Below are 21,833 nucleotides of genomic sequence, written 5' to 3' on the forward strand. Positions count from 1 at the left end.
CATTGTTGAGGTAAAAATTCCGCTTTTGAGGTATAGAGCATCTCTTCCCGTTTTGCTGGGGATAAGTGGGGAAAAAAGGAGCTTGAATTTATTTGTTTACTGCTTGTATTTCCTTTGGGAAGGCATGGAGTTGCAGTAGAGGCAGGCTTTGCTTTGGGGTTTGAGTATGTTCCAGATCTGGCGTGTTTTGGATTCCCAGCCACTGCAAGGCACCGTTTTCAATTATATGTGAATATATATATATCTACTTTCCTGGAATTGTTTAGTTTTGTGAAAATATGGTATAACAGGAGTCTGTTATAATCCCTGCACATCCTTGATTTCTTTCTAAACAAAACTTAAGCTGAGGGTTTCAGCTAACCATCTCTTTAAAGAGCTCTTTAAAACAAAGGCAGGAGATGCCAACACAAGAACACAATAGGGCAAGCTTCAATAAAAAACAAAAGATGCCAAAAGCATCACCAGACTATTGGCTCTGTTTGCCTGACAATAAGAGATTTGTCCCCCAATGGCATATCATGTAACTACCAATTCTGCACACAATCTTAACTTGCAGGCTGGAGTTTGTCCATATTTTATTTGTTTTTCAGTGCTTCACCTGGAAGGGGCTGTAGGGCAGTGAAGGTCACCATGGGTCACTGCAGTTTGCAGTAATATGTTTTCAGTGTAGTCCAAATTCTCAGCTGGAGACTCTTTCTCAGGATGCTTAAGGATTGTGTGGAAAGGAATTACTCCAAATAACCCTTAAACTTGATTAGAGAGAGTCTCTTTCTATCAGAGAACCTTAGGATCAAGTTATATAATGATCTGGTTTTGACATCTCTGGCTGGAAAAGCTTGTGTGCTGAGAGGGAAGGAATCAATTCAGCAACAAATGAAAAAGCTCTTTGTGAAAGATGGCTATAAAGAAAGTACGATGTATTTGCACTGGGCAAGGGTCTGCTTCTCCTCTGGAAAATATCTATGGATGTCTCTTTTTCCCTGCTTTTACGCTGCCTCTAAAATCTCAGCAGCCTGCAAGCAGACAGATGCCATGCAACCATTATCTTTGTTTCTTAAGAATTTATCTTTTTCTTTCCTGGATACTAGCACTCTTCAGGGCTCCCCTCCCTGGCCTCACAACTCTGCAGACTGGAGAATAAAAATAAAACGAGGCAGGCATTAATCAGTCAGTGTCAAACTCTTGGAGAAGATGAATGATACGGCAGAGTCTTGGCATTTCCGTTTTGCTGTGTTGCCTGCATTGCTAATGCTCCTTTCGGCACCGGGTCACTTCAGTGTCCTGCCTATTTGCCTGCAAAAATATTATCCTTGCAGCTGGGGAGAAAGAGGAAGGTCCCACCTTCCCTCCCCCTCTTCATAGGGCATCAGTGGAAAATGAACCATGTTTCCAAGCCTTTCTGGGGGCCATGGCCATACAGGGTCTCTCTTCTCTGCAGAAACCTGTGCTCAAACATTATGGTTCCTTATTTCAGCCAGAATGTGCCAGTGGTGAGGCTGGATAAAACTGGATAAAAAGCTGTTAGTCAAATGATTTAGGTCCAGGGTACCTCATCCCATGGCAGTGGCCAGTGTCTGGATGAGTAGCTCAGCAGCTGGGCTGCAGGGGAGATTGGGCTCCTAAAGCAGCTCAGGCCTCAGGCTAATGCTGCCTTTTGTGGGCACGCTCCAGAGCTTTGTGCGTGTTGAGGGGCTGTGGTATCAGAGGGGACCTGCAGACAGGACAGGGTTGAAAAAACCTCTGGGGTCAAGAAAACACCTTGGTGCTTGGTGACTTCTCTTGCTTATTACTGAATCCCTCAGCTTTGCAAAATCAGGCTGGAATCATGTCCTTCCTTTGCAGGCAGAGAGGGTAGCCCTGGCTGATACACAACCTGTTATGGAGGGTTCTGAGCTCAGTGCAGGCAAGAAGCCCAGCCTGCCCCTAGCTCTGCAATGCCTGCCTTGGTCTCTCAGCAGGTCACCAACGCCTCGGACAGCTGGGCAGTGAGGGACATCCCAGCCTCGCAGCACCGCCTGACCCTCACCAGGCTGGACCCTGGGAGCCTTTACGAGGTGGAGATGGCCGCTCACAACTGCGCCGGCGAGGGACAGACGGCCATGGTGACCTTCCGGACTGGTAAAGGTCAAACGTTTCCCTGGGTGTTTTGCTCTCAGTCAGGGGAGAGCCCCTCTGAGATGTCCCACCCAGGCCTGAGGCACAGGCACCAGCCTTAGGACAAAGGGGCTGTTTCAGGTCTGGAAACCCACCTGCCCTCAGCTTAAAGTGACTTTGTCAGAAGGAAAAGTGGAGAGTGGGGTTGAAATGGGATGGGGGAAATCAGGTCTTCCCCTGTGCCTGGGTTGGATTAAGTCCCCTCCTCCCTCTGTGTCTCAGCTGGACACCTGCAGAACTGAAGAAAATAGGGATGGCAGGAGCTTGTTTAATCCATCCTCTGCCTGGTGGCAGGATCAGTCTGTGGGGATTGTTCCCAACAGATGTTTGTCTAATCTGTCCTTAAAAGCTTGTCCTGCACTAAAGGAAACTTTTAACCTTCCCATACAGTCTGCTTGGTGCCAAGCTATCTTTGCCACTAAAAGGATGTCCCAAATGTCCACACTAAGTCCCTCTGTCCCCCAGCTGCTTTTCACGTCTCCAGCAGGTGTGGGGAATGGCTTTCCCTTTGTAGCAACCTTCCCCATCTCCCCTCAGGCCCCAGTCTTGTGCTAGTTATCACCTTCTCAGGCAGAAATCTAGTAACATTTCAAGAAAACCAATTAAAAGTTTTAGAAAATTAAATATATGGGGGGACCTATTAACAGTTTAACAAACGTGCTGCTTTAGTTCCTGCCTGCAGGTGGAGTGCTTTGAACCCCTAAGGCTGTTTGAAGAGAGTCCTTACCTTGACATCATGGCTGTGTTTGCCCATCACAGCAAAAATTAACTCTGGGCCATGTCTCCGCGTCACTGATGCCACCTCTCCCTTCTGCACAGGCCGGCGCCCCAAACCAGAAATTGTTGCCAGCAAAGAGCAGCAAATCCAGAAGGACGACCCAGGCACGAGCACTCAGAGCAGTAACCAGCCCGACAACAGCCGTCTGTCCCGTAAGGCTCTCCCTGAACTGGGCAAGGAGGGAGGGTGAGGGGTGCTGGATCTCTTCTTGATGACAGTGGCCAGACCATGCTGGGGTTGAAGTCTCTGCTGGATAATGCAATACTGTGTGAAGCTGGATGGGTGGTCTCTAGCTCCTGGTGAGGAGAGGTCCTTCTCAGACACCTCTGCCACTGCACTTGGCAGGCAGACTGTCTTAGGAGAGCAGGCTGATTCTGCTGCCTGTCACCACCATTAATGCAAGAACTTGTCAGAAACTCTGTCTTTTGCCGAGTTTCACATGGAGGGTTCAGAAGGCCCTGCCCTGGAGTCTGCACATGTGCAGTGCACAGGAGCAACAAGCTGCCGTGCACCAGCGGGAGCTGGGGGAACGTGAGGGAGAAAGGGGAGACAAATCGCTGCAGGTCCTGGCATCCTCCTTGCTCAGCCAAGCCCTGACAAGGGGCAGTTAGTGCCCACTCTAGGGGTGCAGGGTGCTCCATTTGGGTATTTTGCTGTACTGGAGAAACATTGGTTCCTTACTGGTTAATCCAATCCATTGTTTCCCAACTTATGTCTGCCACTACTGTTATTCACCAGTGCCATTCCTCTTTCTTTGAAATTCTGCTTCAATCCTTATCCTTTCTGTGAAGCCCCCTCTCTTCAATCCCCCACACTTACTCATGTGTTGCATTTTCTTTCATCTCCACAGCTCCATTCATCTCTTTCCCTCGCATCTTTTGTTTTCCTATCAAATTACATGTCTACAGTTCAGAATTTTTCCCTATTTCCCCCTCAGCTGGTTCTTCTCAATCTCTTGTGTTTTCATCTCCTACACTCATGTGGCACCACTGTCAGTCTCCCTGCTTCCACATCAGCCAGGACTCTTGCTCTGTCTGCAGCCCTGCATCCACACCTCTCACTGCTCTCCCTCCCATGATGGGTGTACACTCCTCAAACCTTATCTCATCCTGCTTGAGTTGGGAGTGGAAATGGAGCAAGAAGCAAGTAAAAGATGTTTACAGGGCACAAACTGAAAGGAGTGAGGAGGGTGCCAGCTCTAATGAAGAGACAGAAGGAAGAGGGTGAGAGGAGTGTGTTTCATTTCCTTATGTCCTTCTGTACCCTGTGCAGCTCCAGAGGCACCAGATCGTCCAACCATCTCTGTGGCATCAGAGACTTCTGTGTATGTGACTTGGATTCCCCGTGGGAATGGCGGGTTCCCCATCCAGTCTTTCCGTGTGGAATATAAGAAATTGAAGAAGTTGGGAGACTGGGTCCTGGCCACCAGTGACATTCCTCCCTCTCGCCTCTCTGTTGAAATCCCGGGCCTGGAGAAAGGTAGGCAGGTGTTCTCCTCCCTGCTTCCCGGAGGTCTGTAGGAAAGCTGTGCGGCCCCTGTAGGATGGTCAGCCATCTGTCACGTCATGCTCAGCCCCGGCATGTGTGAGCAAAACAAAGCCTCCCCAGCTCCAGCCTTAGGTGCATGGGGAAAACCTGCAGATGCTTCTCCAATTTCTCCAGCTGCAAAGACCAGCATAGATTTGACCTCCCTCAGGGAGGCTTGTGCATGCTGTATTTTCTGTCTTACAGGATAGAGTTACTAAAGGCATTTGGTTTTGCCATTTACTAGACAGGCCAGAACTTTCCTTAGCCACAGGCAAGACAGATGGGCGCACAATTCCTGTTGCACTTCACATGAGAAAAGACAGCATCACTGAGATGGACAGCTTAAAAAGGCAACATATCTACCCCAACTTAAAGACAAGTAAAACAATGTTTTGGTAAAAATTATTTAGGCTTTGAGCTTTTAACTGATGTTTGTGTAGTTAGTAGTAGTAGAGGAAGGATGCCTTCTCATACCTGCTTTTGGGTCAGAACATCCTTTCAGGCATCTCTGAATCTACCACACACCTTCCAGAACTGCTGCCTGGCCTCCAGACCATCCAGACAAGAATTGGGAAAGGCAAAACAAGCAGGGTGCATCTAGCACATGGCTGAAATCTGGCTATTCAGTGTTTGTACTTCGATCAAAACCTCTCTGTAGGCTCTCTGCCTTCTGGAGAAGATGTAGCCTCTCTCTACAGCCAGGTCTGTGCTGACAGTAAAAGTCTCGGAAGACTCCAATCTCTGTAACTCTTTTATTTCCCATTTTTCCCCTAGGCATGTCCTACAAATTCCGTGTCCGGGCACTGAACATCCTGGGAGAGAGTGAGCCCAGTGCGGCGTCTCGGCCATATGTGGTGTCTGGGTACAGCAACCGAGTCTACGAGCGCCCTGTGGCCGGGCCATACATCACCTTCACAGATGCCATCAATGAGACCACCATCATGCTGAAGTGGATGGTAAGGTTTGTAGGGGTGGAGATCTCTTGAGTGTGCAGGAGGCAGGTGTGTGGGTGCTACTTGCCCAGTTCACACGTCTTCCAGGTCACCACACTGGAGCCTGTCACCAGCACGAATGGATCTGGGATCCAACAGCTCCCTTCAGCAAAGGAGGACTGGGTCTGGGGGGAAGTCAGAGCGCCTAGGAAACCCTTTTTGTCTGAATCCCAGATTGTAGCCAGGAGGCATTTCAGTGGATAACCTCAGGGTCTTCACTCATTTGTTCAACAAACACAGTTCAACAGCACACAGGGCAGCTGCTTGCTGTCCTCGCCAAGTTCCTGGAATCCATTAGCACCTCTGTGTGTCCCAGTAGTTTCCAACCGGTATGTCCTTCACTCTCGTTTGCTGAGTAGCAGTCCTAGATGCTGATAATCATTTACAGCAGTCCACCCCAGGGGATTTTTAGAAGTGGGCAGGATCTTTGGATCACAAGCCCAGATCCAAGTTTCCAACACTTATTTGGCTTATTCAGAGGGATGCATTGCCCTCTTCTCTCTTAGCTGCTTGTAGACAGAAATTGCTACAGGGCAGGATGGGCACTGCTGTTCATTTACATGCAAACAGTAGCTGAGGAGATACTGGTGTACACATGGAGCTAGAATGATACTGCCCTGGGTGGAGGAGCAACAGAAACACAAGACTCCTCCGGTCACTGTTTCATGGTAAGATGAAGTTTGTCTGGAAGCCATGAGCCTACAGGAGTCACGGTGAAGGTGTAATTGTGTTGTTTGAGGCATTTTTTCTCTGAAGCACTGGCTGTGGCTGCTGAAAGGGAGCAGAGTACTGGATGTTTGGGGGGACAGGACCAGACTCATGGCTTGTCTGTTACCTGAGAGCAGCAAGATGTGACAGTATAAAATAGCACTGAGCTCTTGGAAGGAAGCCCTTACTGTGCAAACGAGTGGCAACACAAGGAAGATTCCCCTGCTGGATCTTCCTCCTCACCCATCCCATTTATCCCCACTGCTCCTCCTCACCTTGTACAGTATGGAGCACAGACATTTCTGCTAATTTCTGCTCTCCCTCTCCACAGTATATCCCAGCCAGCAACAACAACACTCCCATCCATGGTTTTTACATCTACTACCGCCCCACTGACAGTGACAATGACAGCGACTACAAGAAGGATGTGGTGGAAGGTAGGAGATACTGGTCCCAGAAGGAACACTGTGCACAAAGGGTGGCTGCTGCTGCTGTCCAGGCCTGGTTTAACTAGCACTGCTGCAGGGCTGGGCCAGCTGCGTGTTCCTTGGGGAAGCTAACGGCACCGTGTGTTTGTTCCCTCCTCAGGAGATCGGTACTGGCATTCCATCAGCCACCTGCAGCCAGAAACCTCCTATGACATTAAGATGCAGTGCTTCAACGAGGGTGGCGAAAGCGAGTTCAGCAACGTGATGATCTGTGAAACAAAAGGTAACCGGCTTCACAGGGCACCTCTGGGAGCGCAGCCTGCTGCCTTCCCTGCCTGCAGCTGTCAGAGCACAGCAAGCCAGGCACCCGCCCTGCCCAGCAGCGCGTCATCCAAGCTCAGGCAAGGTGATGGAGGCGGCACTGGGGAGAAGAGATTGCATACATTTGTTGATGCCGCTGATCAGTATGTGTAGGTACACACACCAGTACTCACAGACACCTTGTGCAGAGTCCATTACTGTTTGCCTTGGAGAAGTAGTTACCTTTTGTTTTCCTAAGTATCACACAGATGATCGCTGGAACCAGAAGGGCTAACTTTCCCTTGCTGTGCCATACTCTTGTGTTTGGTTATAAGCAGGTCCTGTGTTGTTGTCTAAGCAGCTGCACTGTCATGGTAGGAACAGCATTAAGTCCAAGTGTGTGTTTTGGAGAAGCTAGTTTCCTTTTTCCTTTTGGCTGCTTTCGCAGCCAAAGACCCTGGCAGATGTGTAAGCCAAGCACAGAGGACTTGTCTCTACTGCAATATACATCAGCCTAGGAAATCCTCTGTCATCCAGGAGCACTTCTTCAAAGCCACCATCGAAGTCTGTCTAGTCCACAGCAGCACAGACATCCCTGGGGTGGGCTGCTGTTCAACTGGCCGTGTCTGTGTCTAACCCTCTCCCTCTTCCCTTCGCAGCTCGGAAGTCTCTTGGTTTGCCTGGTCGTCTTCCACCCTCCACAGTGGTCCCCCAGCAGCGTCCCCCACTCAGTGGTGGGCACAGTGGCCTGGGGACAGGAGCCATGGTGGCCCGTTCCAGCGACCTGCCATACTTGATTGTAGGCGTTGTGCTGGGCTCTATCGTACTCCTCATCGTGGCTTTCATCCCCTTTTGCCTTTGGAGAGCCTGGTCCAAGCAGAGTAAGGGTTCTTTCTTGAGGGCTGATTTACAAGATGTGCACTGCCCCGTGGGTTAGATCTGACCCTGGGTGTAGTTGGGTCAAAGACCCAAAATGTGAGAGCTGCATTTTGTGGGAAACAGGGAGGAGGTGGGCAGAGAGTGAATCTCAAATGTCCTGGGGAACCCCATAAGGACAAAGGCCACAGTTTGTCCCTTGTTTAGAAGGAACCCTGGGACTAGACCAGAGGGAAAGGGGCACCCCGTTTGCTTTCATGTAGGGCACCTTTCCACCATATGTCTCCAAGGGTGCTTTGGGTACCAAAGTAGCTGCCTGATAGGACAGCCTAACACTATTCCTGCTGAGCTTCAAGAAACTCAACATTACCTCAAATTTTAGCCTCAGACTTGCTTTTTCTTCCCTCTGCAGAGCAAACCATTGACATGGGCTTCCCAGGAGCTGGGCTGCTGGTATCATCCTGCCAATACACCATGGTGCCTCTGAGGGGCATCTCTGCTCCTCGTGCCAATGGCCACCCCTACGTTAATGGGCAGCCCTATGCTAACGGGGCACATCTAAATGGCATCTGCCCTTCTGCAGGAGTGGGATATGCAAGCACCAAGCCCCGAGATTACAGTCCAGATGAAGTCCCGCAGGTATGTCCTCACCTGTCATTAAAAGTTGGTTTGACATGAACTAGAGACCATGGTTGCAGTGAGAGGACTTCTCCAGACGTGGCTGGCCCCCTTCGCAGCATTTAGAAGTGACGAGACTGGCTTAAAAGAGATTTCCTATTTGCAGTGGAGTCTGAGACACAGGAGGAACAGGAAGGTCTCCAAAACACTAAAGAGGTCGTTTCTTGGGGCAATGGCTCTAAGTATGGAGGAGGCAGTGAGCAAAGGCTGCTCTTATGGCAATCATTCCTGTTTCTCCTGAGCAAAGCCTCACAGGGACTGACAAGGCTGAGGACTCTGTGCATAGTAACACAGGCTAAGGCAGTGCCACAGCTGAGACTATAAATTGGTTATCACCCCCCATGATTCAGCAGTAAGCATGACGTGTGCTTTTCAGTGCTCAGTTGCACTGTCCTTTGTAGCAAAAGAAACAGTTTCAGCTTTCTCTGTCTTCTGTCATAAGAGCTTCACCAGTCTACCCAGTGGCTCTGGCTCCCAGATCAGCACCTGGCTCTTAAGTGCTGCCGTATGGCATTGCTCTGCTGAGAATCCTTCTCTTTCCTTCCAGTCACACGAGGAGACCAACGCCTTGCTGCAGGCAAGAGTGCTGCACAATGGGAACGCCCAGCAAGACTACCAGCCCTCCAGGTTAGTCCTGGCTTGTGGATGGGGAGGGTAGCACAATCCAGGGGGTCCCACAGACTGTGTTCACAAAAGCTTGCCCTTGCCGTGCTCCCATCTGTCCTGATTCACTTAGGAAACAAATCCATGTGCCAGGACTAGGCCTTCTTGGTCTAAATTATCTTTGTACAGCACATTCTTCTTGTGATTTGAGGAAGGGATAACGTCATTGTAGAGATGGCCAAGACCTGCTTCCCCCTGCCCCTTTCCCTCCCCCTGCGCCTAAGTAGGAGACTGAAAAGTAGGGTGAGAGAAGCTGACATCTGTGACTGGGTGCTGATAAACAGCTGCACCCAGAATTGTGGGTGCTTTCTGTCTCGCTGTTCAGATGTCATTACTGCCATGCTCCCCAGGAGGCACTACTCCTCCCAGCTCCTGTGGCACTCACTAGATGTTGAATCATGGATACCAGGTCACATCACCTCATTCCCATCCCCAAAGGACATCCCATTTCTGCTCTTCCCCTCGTTTTGGAATGCTCTGTGTCATTGCATTGATGCAGCTGGCTGAGATGTTACATAAGCCATATTTTTCAAGGAGGAAGGATCTGTTAAAGTGCTAAACCTCTTTGTCTGCCTTCCCAGATTGCCTAACTCGAGAACAGAAGACAGCTCTTTCCTCTACAGTCTCCCAGATGACTCCACTCACCAGCTTCTTCAGCCACAAGATGACTGTCCTCACCTTCAAGAGCACTTTGTTGGCCTCCATCATCCAGTGATGGGCAGCAAAGTGGGAGGCCCTAGCCTGGATGCTCGACGGGATCCTCTGTTCCACCAAGGTCAGTGGTCTGGAAAATTACCTGCTTGCTTTATCTCACCATTTTAGGCTGATCTTGAAGGGAGATCTCATTGTAGAGCCTTTCTGATGGCTCTGTTTGTGCTTCTGCAGTGCAAGAACAGTTTTAGCACTGTACGGAACAGCAGCACAGAAAGGCCATGCTAGCAGTTGGAGACTGTAAATTGCCTTTATTCTGGAGAACACATTTCTCATTTCTCCAGAAGCCTGAGCTGTATGCTGCTGGAATGGCACATACCCACCTCCAGGTGCAGAGGTACTTTCCTTTAGTCCTTCTTAAAATTTTGCATTTTCCAGACCGCCAGTAAAACAACAAGGTCCCTGAAAATTATGTGAATCCCTCTCCCTAGGACCTGATCCACTGATCCACCCAGGTAGTGTGGATCAAACTTGGTGTGCACAAGTGTAGTATCAAAATTCCATGTCACTGGGGCTTTCAGAATGTAGGTGTTCTTCTTTGATCAGAGTACCTGTCCTCATAAAGTGGACTGTTAACTAGAAAGCTAGCACAGCATCTGTCATGTCTGGATGCATTATAATTGTTTCTTGCTCCTTTCTCTTTCAGGAAGCCCTTGCTGCCTAGGCCTAGTGCCAGTTGAAGAGGTAGAAAGACTAGATTGCTGCCGGTCCCGAGGAGATCTCCATCCCCAGAATCCAGTGATTGCATCTTTGGGTCAGGACCTACCAAGACATCTGAACAGCAGCCCGCCACCACTGAGGCCCTTAGAGACTCATTCTCCCACCAGCTAGTGACCAAGCTGCCTTTTGCAAAAGACTTATTTTAAAGAGAAATAGAGAATGGGTATTTATTTTTGTATAACACCCCTATTTATATATTTATGCACTTGTATATAGATGTATATGTGCCTTTTATAATGCTATGGAGACAGAAGGCAAGGTCACAGGAGGGCCCAAGAAACACAGCAGCAGCTATCCATGGCATTGGACTGTTCATCAGATCACGGGATTGAAACAGCAGCACAAGAGATGTCACAGGACATGGGTCCAAACAGAGCTGCCACCACCCTCTTGCAGTGGGGCCTTCACGAAAGACACTGCTGTCAAAAAAGGTCTCTTCTTCTCCCCCACAGGAAGGTTTGTCCCAGGAACACACTCCTGTGAATGGACTGGAGTTATGCACTCTGCCTAATCAACCCTTCACATACACGCCATCTGCAGCCACTTATCTGTAAAGACAAACCCACGCTTTAACATCTAAAATAAAGGCTTTAGTCATTTCTGTGGTTGGGCTGTATATGCTAAATCCTCCTACAGAGGTACCTACTCTTTTTTTACTTACAGATATACAGCAAGCAGGATACCTGGGGAAAGGTGATCTTTTCCTGCAGTTACAGTTTTTCAGATAGCCACTGACATAATTCTTCTTAAGGCTGAGCTCAGGAGAAGAGGGACAGCTGCTACCTGCGTCAGTTCAGTGACATAAAACTTCTAGTGAGGAGCACAGTGCCAGGAAATTTTCATTTATCTCCAAGGACAGCTGCATGAGTTTGGTGATGGGGGGAGAAGCAGATAGACACCCAAATCTCTGCAAATGTTGTTTCCTTGTTTTCCTACCTGTAGTTTTCCATCCTGTAGTTTTCCAGCTTCAAAAGCTTTCAGCATCCATGCCTGTAGGTAAGGGTGGGTTTTTCCCCTTAAGGAAACAGAGGATGCTCAGCACCTTCACAGGAGCCCACCAAAAAAAGAAAGCTGCACAGGGATCCTTCATTCAATTGTGTTTGGGCCAGCAGGGGCAGTTCTTGTGCCTGGCTGGGCTCTGGTTCGGTCCTGGCTGAGCACTGGCAAAAGGCAGGGAGTGGGGAGGAAGGGCAGCTGCAGGTTGTTCAGTCAATTTAATTAAACATTAGCAACAAACCCACAGCCTCCCCGTGCACCCCCAGAAACTTTGCACTGGAAGAGCAATGCAACATGATGCCTCTGCTTCAGGAATGAAGGCAGGGTAAGTGCTGTAAATGGTCACACACTGCTGCCATACCAAATGCCAGGGGCAAAAAATAATAAGACCTGAAAACGTACAGAACCTGGCATGCTCTCATTCTGATCAGGCAGGTGCAAGCCAGTGGAATTACAGGCTGACTTTGCACTTGCTACACTTTCTACTGCTACAGAGCAGAGGCAAAGTGCGAAAGTATTTTATTGGCTCCATACCCACCCGAGCACTGTAGGCCCTGAGCAGAAATGTGCCTTCGCTTTCTCCAAACAAACAGCACTTTTCCCTTGACTCTAACTAGCTCAGTCAGCAGAGAAGTGCTGTTGCTGCCAGGATGCGCAGCAAATAACAAAGCGCACCCTTGAAGGCACACCTCTCTTCCGATTTCTGAGAACACAGGTATGAAAGCTACATTTGCCTGTGTGAAACTCATATCCAGCTTTCAACAGCCACCCATCTGAAGAACAGACATACACATCTGCACACACACAGGGCTTCTGCCCAGTGCACGTCTCTGCAATGGACAGATAACAGCATTCACTGGTTGTATTTGCACTTTTTTATTCCATATGTGTCACTACAGTCATATTTTCTTAGGGTAAACAATTACAACCCTTTACAACTAAACCCCTTTATAGCCAAAGTGATTCGCTTCACACTTCCAGTTATGACTACCACCACAGTTAACCATGTCCATTTTTAGGGGAGACTTAGACTGCTGGTTACTATTTCTGGCGTAAGAGCAGGGAATGATGCCGTTGATGTCTCTGAGTCCTGCGATGCTGAAGGCGACTCATCTTTTCTGCTAAGGGGAGGGAGTTCTTCTCTAAAGCACTCACCTGTTCCATTTAGGAGATAGATTTCTTCTCTTAGGAGGGCTGTGCCATGAGCCATGTGCTTGACTCGTGACTCCAGCTTGGCCTTCCTTTTGATGTCAGTAGTTTGGGGGCCATGAAATTCTGCTCCCTGTAAACAGAATAAAAAAATCTCTCCTGTAAAACGTTGGAGAATGAACAATGGAAATTTATTTCAAGCAGGAAAGTGAAGCTTTCCAAAAGGCAGGACAGCTTCATGATTTCTCCACTCCTCAGTCAGAACTACTTGGAAGTCAGAGTGAGGGACCACTAACTTAGACTGTCACAGGTGTCTGCTTTGTTCCCCGACACAGAGCAAAGAAAACGTTTAATTCATTTGGCTGTTTCCATGTGATAAAGGAATAATTTTGACTTTTTTAATTAGAAATTAGTTTGTTTCAATATTAGAAAGCAGCTAAGCAAGAATTATGGAAAAACTCAGTTATGGCCTGCTTCAGGATCAGCTCATTCATCTCCCTGTCTACAAGATCTGGAGCAGCCATTCAGCCTGTGCCACTCTGCAATATTAGCCCGAACTACTGACCTGCAGAGCAGGATGCGACATCCGAGAGCTGGTGAGGGCCAGATGATCCCCTGCCCACTTCTGAGCAGTCCCAAACCTGCAGGTAGTACAGTCACTAAAAGGCTTACCAGATCATTCTTTAGTGAAGTCAGCTCAGTTTCAAGTTGCTGCATTTCAAGGTAAAACTTTTCCAGCTGCTGCAGCTTGCTGGTGTTTTCCTGTGTGAGTTTCATTAGCTGCTGCTGCAGGTGTAAGATTCTTTCCTAGAAATACATAAAAGGTTGAGCTGGGGTGAGAGGACAAAAAGTGTGAAGCAGGGAAGAAGTGCAAATCACAACAGAAGTGTCACAGAAGAGAGGTAAAACAACAGACTGATCCTGCGTACTCCACCTGATCCCACAGTAACTTTAGTGCATTCCATCATCATCTGTTTTAAATATTGCAAATGCCTAAGTAGGTAAAGCAGTTAGGTGAAAGTGTGGGAAAGAGAAAGCCATTAGGTACGTAGTACTTCCATATGTGCCCTCTGTAAGAGCAGCAGAAGCATGTTGCCTCTTTGCACAGTAGTTGAGCCTTAGGCCCCAATCCAGAGAGACACATGAACTTCACACTGCACAGACCAGCATCCCAGGCATGAGTCAGGGCTGCCCTGTAAGCAAATAGTTTGTCACCAAAGGCGGTGGGAGGAGGAAGTAAGTGCCAAATGTCAGCTGAAAACCAAAGGAAGGTAATCTGGAAGAACTTAACACGGGGACCGAAGCAGAAAGATGTATTTGAGGAAAAATCATTAGCTAGCTCCATAAGAGAATAGGATGTGCATCAGCAACTGAAGCAGGGGTAGGAATGATGGTAGGAAATGGGGCTTGGACATTATAGTCTATTAATGACGTATTAAAAAAAAAAAGTTCACAAAATATTTTAGTGTAACTATTCAGTCCCAGGGACATGAAGCCTTAACAGATCATCACACCGCATATGACTTCTTTCTTTTCCTGCTCCTTACCTCCCACTCTTTCAGCTCCTGGGACTGCATGTATTCTTTCTCCATTATTTCTACTTCCAGCTCTTCCACACGTATGTTAACAGCGTGTGCTTGAACTGCTTCAAAATCAACCATCCGGCCAAACTTCTTCATCATCAGATGATTGCACTTTTCTTCTAGTTCTAACAGAAGAGGCATGGCACAAAGGGCAGCACTGTCTTTCACTGGTTAATAAGAATTTCTGCCTTACCCCCAGCTTTTTGTCTGAGCTCTTTGGTATTTGCTCTGTAATAAATAATTCACACAAAACCACACAGAGCTCACAACTGCTTATTGCGATTTGTCCTTGATCATGCCCATGTCTGTGTGGTCACTATGCCACACTAAGCCAGTCCTAGTATGCTATTCCCACACCAGGCTATAGAGGGCCTGCAGAGGTTTGGTGGTGCTAGACACATCTCTGGGTTTGGTCCTTGTGACAGTGTTTCGAATAGAGCCTGTTTCAGTCTTCTTGTGTTACACAGAGGAGGAAATTGCCAAAAAAAAACTTACGTAGTTTTGGGGAAAGCACTTTTTCCCTAGCAGTTTTGGTTTACAGCCAGAAATAGCGATCATGTGTCCTGACTTCCAGTGTCTCATGTCCATCAACTCTCCTTATACTAAGTGCCCAAATTATTTCATACAGCCTAATGACTTTGCAGTGCTGGCAAACTACCACTACTTCATCCAAACACTCCACTTGATCTGCTATTTCTGTTTTATTTTCTGCAGTGCGTAGCTGTGACAGCTGGGCGAGTGTAAAGACAGCAAGGGGGAGAGAATAAGCACTAGTATACTGTGTTGTTCAGAGTCTTTGTTACTCACGTCGAATTTTTATCTTCATCTCCTTTTTGTCCTGGATAAGCTGCTTATGTTGCTCCTGGGCCTTCCTATAGGTCTCTCTTTGCATTATTTTTTCCTTACGCAGTTCCACAATTCTCCTCTGCAGATACTCTAAGGACTGGTTGGTAAATACCAAAGCCTCAGAGAAGTCACTGGGCATCTCCCCATTAACCAAATACTCCACCTGTGAGAAACAGCCAAAAGCAAGGCTCACTTTATTTATTATGGGTGCTGGTCCTCTCTCTGGAAAACAAATGTGTGAGCTTTAGAGGACTAAGGAGCAAGGTAATGGTAAGCACAGGCACAGCTATCACATTTTGGGCCAGGGAGTCACCATCACTCAGCAAAGCTCGAAGACTACCTAAAGCTGTGAAGACTACTTACATACAAAGCTGTCTACCTTTCTGTAGCACCTGGACAAAAGGTGCTTTTGAATGCTCTAGGAGCTGCAGGATTGCATAGTCTGACCTTAGACTCTTCTGTCTTTGTTACCAACCTTTACGTGAAGGGAGACAGAACAAATGGAGAGAGCTGAGCGGGCCTCAGGGGTATGTTAGCCAGAGCAGGCAGAAGCTTATCTTTTCTCTCTGAGAAGAAGATTCAGCCCAGAGGAAATAACGGTATTGTCTTGAATTCTCCTCTTCGTTTTCCACTCCTCATCCCTGTGCTAGCAGCTGTGTAGATGAACGCATTGCATCCAATCCAGCATTCTTGAATTGGGCAGAACTCCCATCAGCTTCAATAGCTTATTGGCTTTTTTTCAGGTTTGGTTGATTCTTTTTTTTTTCCATAACAACATCAATAGGTATGGCCTGAAGAAAATCCCATGCCAAACCCAGAAAACAGCTGAAGGCTATGCAGATTTCAGCAATGGACCAACCTGCCTGTCCTTAACTCTTTTCTGTCAGTATAAGAGAAGGAAATAAAAAATTTAGAGGAAATAGCAGCACGGAGTTCAATTAATGGCACTTCATTCCCAGGAGACTATGGTGAGTCAGGAACTAAGGGCCCCACAGAACAGTAACACCATTGTTTAGATGTACATAGGCCATACTGCACCTGCAGATGCAAAACATCTTGAATTACCTGATGGAGTTTCAAAGGTACAACTACATATAGCTCATTCAGTCTCTGCTGTTTTTCCCACTGAAAGGTGTCCAGTTCCCTCTTTGCGGTGTCCAGACTGGTTTCCCCTGCTTTCATCTGCAGAAAGACAAATTGTGGACAAACAAAAATCCTGTTGTATTCAAATACGTAAGGCAGCAAGGTTCTCTGTTAGAGCTCCTGATCCAAAGCGAAAGTAGTATAGAAAAAAATGCCTCATAGGCAAACACAAGGGTCATCATATTCAAGCAAGATTCTGTCCTGAATACCTCTGTGCAAATGTACACTCATAAATGTCTCCTTAGCAGAGAAAGCCTGTACGTATCAAGAGACAGCTGATTTGTTTAGTGTCTAAAACACTTCTAGATCTACGGAGCTTGCAAGATATTTTTTATTGTGTTATGCCTGGAAATGCTTATTGATTCTGCATGAGAAAGAAACAATTCAGACCCAAATGTCGGACCCCAGGGTGAATATGTGGCAGCTGGCACTTGGGAAAGCCTTTAAAAACTAAACAAAAAATGTTGTAAGTTAAGCATATTTGATGGAACATTTTTGAGACACAATAAAAGCAAGACTTGCATAATGTTATTTTGGCAGAACTCTCTATCCCGGATAGCCCTTCAAATCAACATATTTTTGAATTAATATAAATCAAATGTCTTGATGAATGCAGGCGCTCAAAAAAGCTAAAAGGAAAACTTGCACCAAGAAAGCTTATTCAGTGATTACTATGACAAAGAGCAAAAGAAAATAACTAAAAGCAAAAGAAATAGATGGAAGAACAGCAATTTTATGTGTTTGTTTTAACCTGCATTTGTTTTAGGATAAGTATTCTTTAATCTCTCTATCCCTGTACACATGCACAGAGGATAGGCCCGGCTACGCCAGGTGTTTCATCGGAACCAGAGAATCCTGTTTCCGCTGCTGTGTGATGGTTAGACAGCTGGGAAGGAACTCGACCTAAAGCCTGGATCCAGCCTCATAACAGCTAAGGTCAGCCCACCTTAATTTACCCTTTTCAGGAGGACAGGGGACCCATGGTGAGCTGCCTCCTGCCTCTGGGCTACCACAGATCTCTCTACCTAAACTGAGGTCTCTCAATGGGCTGGGATCTGTTTTTAAGTCTTAGCGAAAAATCACTAGCACCACATTTTCATTGAACTAGAGCCGAGAAGAAAACACTACGATACCTTTTTGGCAAAGGCATTGTATTTCTTTCTGAGGTTAGCAGCAGCTTTCTTCTCCTCTGTTAAAGCTTTCTCAATGTGTAAACGCTTCTGCCGCAGCTTGAGGGTGTTTCGGAAGAGTGCTTCATTGCAGTCTGAGAAGGAAAGAGTCAAAGAACAGCTTAGTTTCACTATGGCTCTACTTGAGTTACAGGTTTGAGCTAGTAGCTTCTCGCACTGCGCACATTGTCCAGTGCTCCCCCTAAGACCATGCTCTTGGTTCCTTAGAGCTTTCTCACACATAAACCATATGGGCCACGTTCCTCTATGAGGGGGCAAATGTCTCAGATGGATCTTTTTTCTTTACATTCAGTCAAGACAGTTTGTTTCCAGAAGTAAAACTAAATGCAGCAAAGCCAATATTAAAGCCAAGTGCTCAAAAGCTAGCTTTTGTAAGTAATGCAGTCCCGGTAATTAATACATGTTACAGTATAATCTTCAATTATGTGAACTCATAGCTGTTTATCTGTAGCATCGTTTGCTATAAATGATGAACTTGCTGTAGGGATCATGTACAGCTCTATTTTTCTTCCCAACATTTCACTGAAAAAGGAGATGAATGAGGAGGTAATAAAAAATTCAATTTGTGCAAATGATGTTAAAATCCAATTTTAAAAATATGATAAGGTAATTTGTTGGTAAATTCTAGCTGAAAATAAAGCAGCGTTGCTGCATAGTCATTGACATATCACTGAAAGATTTTTTTAAAACCCAACACCCTAAACTAGTTGAACTCAGAGAAGAAAAGGGGAGGGAAGTTGCTTGCCTTTGTTGAATGAGCTAAGATGATTTTGCAAAGTAAAGCTTCAAACTTTACAGGTATCCTTAAGAGAGCAGCCCAGCAACAGGCAATTGCTGCATAAAACCACAAGGTGGTAATAAAGAGCTTGATTTAACAGCATGGTAGGGTCCCTGCAGAATGTCCCTGAACAGGGATCCAGCGAGGCCAGGCAGCAGCTTTACAAAGAGCAGCTACAGCTTCTCTCCAGCTCCACTCCTGAGGGGAGCTTTTCTCTCCAGAAAGCAGCCGTGACATGGTGAATGGTTCTTCACACAAAATAATTAATTCTTAGTGCTTAGCTAGATTTTATTTTTCCAAACTTTTTAATTAGGGTATCCTATACTAGCAGCAATTTCATTATCTACACTGAGATTTCCTGGGGAGAAATGCTGCACTTGGGAGGGGTACACACATGCTGGCCCTTAATGGCATTAATATGCAGTGAATAATGAAAAATTCAGTGTTTTCTTTTTAAATACACAATATTTCCCCTGAAGCTAAACAACTAGTCAAACCCAAGGAAATGATGGCTTAGGTACTCTTTGGGCAAACAGAATCATCAACGACTTCATCTTCAGATCCTGAATTTTCTTCATCAGCTCCCAGGCTGGACTCTTTATCATTCCCCTCTTCACTGTCATCTTCTTCATCTGGAAGAAAAGGACAGTACTGCTGGTTTGCAGAACACCCCAAGGCCCACTAGCTGTGCATTATGCCAATGTGCTGGTGAATACCATCCCAATAAGCCATGAAAGATGATCTTGGTAATATGTCAACCCAGGCACCTTGTGCCTACTGCATTGATCTAATAATCTCACAGAAAGAAAAAAAAAAAGGGAGCAAGATCACGTGGTAGTGCCAAAGGCACATTTTTGGGACTTCCTTTTAAAATGTTTCCTCTCTTTGTATGTGCTAGGAATTTATACCTTGTGGGTTTACCATTCTATTATACTACAGAGATTAGTCCACCTAGGAAAATATGAAGGCACAAAACTGTCACAAAAGAATCACTGTTGTTTGCACTTTTTGCTAATCATGTCCCACTTGAAATCAAAAGCTAAGGCAGAGAGAGCAGAAGTATTTTAGCTTTGTGAGACTGCCTAGCCTTAACAGTTGAAAACTGAGTCACAAAGATAAATGAAATCCTTTCATAATATGTTTAGTCCTGTGACTAATAGACAATTGCAGATTAGGTCTGTGATCTCTCATTAGTCAATGGACAGATTAAAGGAGAATGTCATGAATGTGGCAGACTAATCACTTATCTATAGCTCCCATTGGTACAGCATAGGAAGTACCTATTTAAAGCTTTGCCTATTCTTCATGCTAATTATCAGTCCTCAATATTGACTTACAGGACATAAATTGCAGGACCTGTCATCAGACCAAATGTAATCACTTTAGAGACTGAATTACATCACTGTTTTCATTCAAGATGGCTGCCACAAAACATGGGCTGGTATACAAGCAAAGCTGGGTAGGTCTGATCTATGTTTTTTTGAACTGAGTTCAGTGTTGCATGTACCCATGGCTCCAGCTACATTGAGAGGCATTTACGGGACCACATGGAAGTATGTGTAACAAATCCATAAAACAAAAATAACAGTATCTCTAACCTGCTTCTCTTTCTACTTTTTTTTCCATGCACTCAATTTTCTTCTTCAGAACCTTGGTCAGAAAACTGGCAAACTCATTGTTTTCTCCAAGGGATGCTTGGAAGTTGGCATAAAGAGCTTTCTCACATTCCTGAAGCTTCACAATCTCACACTTTCTTTCCTCCAGCTGGGCAAGGTAGCTGTTATATTTTGGCTAAACAAACAAAAAACCTACTTCAGTTAAAAGGTACAACCCGTATCTGTGCACATATGATGTATCTGTGAAGATCTGGAAATGCAACGCTTGTCTTTCTCTCTTTAGACCTGTGCTTCAATCAAGCAAAACCTAGAAGCATGTTCTTAAATTTAAGTGTATGATTTATCACTTATTCAACATTATGAAGGACCTATTAAAATACAACTGTTAAGATCACAAAAAGATTAACTACTGAAAGCTAAAAGTGACCATTCTAGGTTGATCATCAAGACTTTCTTGCTTTTTAAAATTTAGCACTAGACACTGGATCAGTGCTAAAATGAAGCAAAAAGCTGCCACTATGTACTTTGTGGCTTGCTTTTGTTTCACGCCATGCATTACTGGTACTGGTAAATCCAGAGACACATGGCCTACTTACTCTCATGGCCTCCACCTCACAGGTGAGGGTGTTAACACGCTCCTGGAGAAGGTACTCATGTTTCTCAAGGTTCCTCAGGATAAGCAGCTCTTCATACCATGTGATGTAGCGCAAGTCAGCACTTTTCATCTGCACATCCAGCTTCAGTTTCTTGTGCCGCAGAAAGCGAAGTTCAGCATCAAAGTTGATCACCAGTGCATTGACCTGGAGCATATGAGTGTCAAGTGAGAAACAGGGAAAATATTAGGAGTAGAGCTAAACTTGTGAAATGAGAGAAACGAGCAGAGGGGAAAAATTCCCTCTGCCAAATAAACAACCCATTCATGCTGTTTACTATGGTTTACTGAAGCATTTGGAAAGACAAAGTTAGCCCCAAATGTGTCTTTGTTCTCAGCACAATAGTAGGAGAATTCACTGTGTCCTGCTCCACCCCAGAAATATTTTACTCCTCAGATAATGTAATACCTGCCAGCTCTTGCCTTAGACATTTACAGTTAAATCAGTACTAGCAGCTGCCAACATTAACTTACATAGACACGTGATGGTCACAGCAGCATTTGGATATTCTCTCAAAAACTTCACAAACATGAACACAAGGGTGTCTGTGTTGGGGTAGACCAAAGAGCCAATGGCCAATAGCAGAAGTTAGAAAAAAGGTGGTAAGAAACAGAGCAAACAAGTCAACACTGGTACACCTCTAGCATGCTCCTCTCTGTATCCTCCTAAACTCTGACTTAAAGATACTCTGAGCTTGAAGTAGTATGTTTGTGCTCAACAGCTTTGAATGGATTTTTCTTCCAAACTTTATCGAATTGTAGCTTCCCCCACATCCTAACACTGAGTTCCAAAGCTTAGTTACTGTTGGATAGGAAAACTATTTCCATTTGCATGATTCAAGCTTTCCACGTGACCATTTCATTTGATATCTTTCCTCCTCCCTCATCCAGGACAAAGATGTTTTATCCATTTAGATGTGCCTTTTAAAGAAGTTTTTCTATGACTAAGCATTTTGGTTACTCTCTTTTGTACCTTTTCTAATTCTACAAAATTGTTTTTGAGACCAAAGGGTCAGGACTACAGTTATTTAAGAGCTGAAAAACACCATGAATCTACAAACTTGTAATGATGCTCCTTTTTTTCCTCTTTGTCACTCTTCAAGTAATTTCTAACATTTTACTTGCCTTTTTTGGCCACTATGATCATAGTTTCACAGAACAATCAATAAGAAATCTAAGATCTGTTTTCCAAGTGATTATAAGTCAGCACACAATTCACAGTTAGGGATTGATACTGATTTACACTGTAAATTTGCACCTGAAGTTTGGAAAGCAAGAGTAGCTGCAATCCTGAGACAGGAGGTGTCTTGGTTTTATTTCTGATACTGTGGGATTGTTCAATCTG

The 21,833-nt window shown here is 45.8% G+C and overlaps 2 protein-coding genes across 7 annotated transcripts in view; one reads left to right on the forward strand and one right to left on the reverse strand.

Annotated features, from left to right (window-relative positions):
- BOC (BOC cell adhesion associated, oncogene regulated) overlaps positions 1-11,136 on the forward strand; it is a 57,094-nt gene extending 45,958 nt beyond the window's left edge. For 2 of the 5 annotated variants that reach the window (XM_071809108.1, XM_071809094.1), the window contains exons 9-19: positions 1,956-2,124; positions 2,974-3,084; positions 4,205-4,411; positions 5,234-5,415; positions 6,491-6,596; positions 6,748-6,870; positions 7,547-7,768; positions 8,176-8,402; positions 8,989-9,068; positions 9,686-9,879; positions 10,462-11,136. In XM_071809108.1, coding sequence (XP_071665209.1) covers positions 1,956-2,124; positions 2,974-3,084; positions 4,205-4,411; positions 5,234-5,415; positions 6,491-6,596; positions 6,748-6,870; positions 7,547-7,768; positions 8,176-8,402; positions 8,989-9,068; positions 9,686-9,879; positions 10,462-10,646 — 1,806 coding nt within the window. In that variant the 3' untranslated portion in view covers positions 10,647-11,136. The remainder of the gene's footprint in view (positions 1-1,955; positions 2,125-2,973; positions 3,085-4,204; positions 4,412-5,233; positions 5,416-6,490; positions 6,597-6,747; positions 6,871-7,546; positions 7,769-8,175; positions 8,403-8,988; positions 9,069-9,685; positions 9,880-10,461) is intronic. The other 3 variants (XM_071809096.1, XM_071809101.1, XM_071809107.1) reach the window with 3 other exon arrangements.
- A 1,268-nt stretch (positions 11,137-12,404) lies between these two features.
- CFAP44 (cilia and flagella associated protein 44) overlaps positions 12,405-21,833 on the reverse strand; it is a 44,095-nt gene continuing 34,666 nt past the window's right edge. For both annotated transcript variants that reach the window (XM_071809091.1, XM_065842649.2), the window contains exons 26-34: positions 20,433-20,636; positions 19,819-20,011; positions 18,742-18,852; positions 17,386-17,516; positions 16,175-16,291; positions 15,071-15,272; positions 14,228-14,388; positions 13,353-13,487; positions 12,405-12,813 (exon numbers count right to left, since the gene is read on the reverse strand). In XM_071809091.1, the coding sequence (XP_071665192.1) occupies positions 12,547-12,813; positions 13,353-13,487; positions 14,228-14,388; positions 15,071-15,272; positions 16,175-16,291; positions 17,386-17,516; positions 18,742-18,852; positions 19,819-20,011; positions 20,433-20,636 (1,521 nt within the window). In that variant the 3' untranslated portion in view covers positions 12,405-12,546. The remainder of the gene's footprint in view (positions 12,814-13,352; positions 13,488-14,227; positions 14,389-15,070; positions 15,273-16,174; positions 16,292-17,385; positions 17,517-18,741; positions 18,853-19,818; positions 20,012-20,432; positions 20,637-21,833) is intronic.

The sequence above is a fragment of the Patagioenas fasciata genome, chromosome 1, assembly GCF_037038585.1.
Source record: "Patagioenas fasciata isolate bPatFas1 chromosome 1, bPatFas1.hap1, whole genome shotgun sequence".
Classification (NCBI taxonomy): domain Eukaryota; kingdom Metazoa; phylum Chordata; class Aves; order Columbiformes; family Columbidae; genus Patagioenas; species Patagioenas fasciata.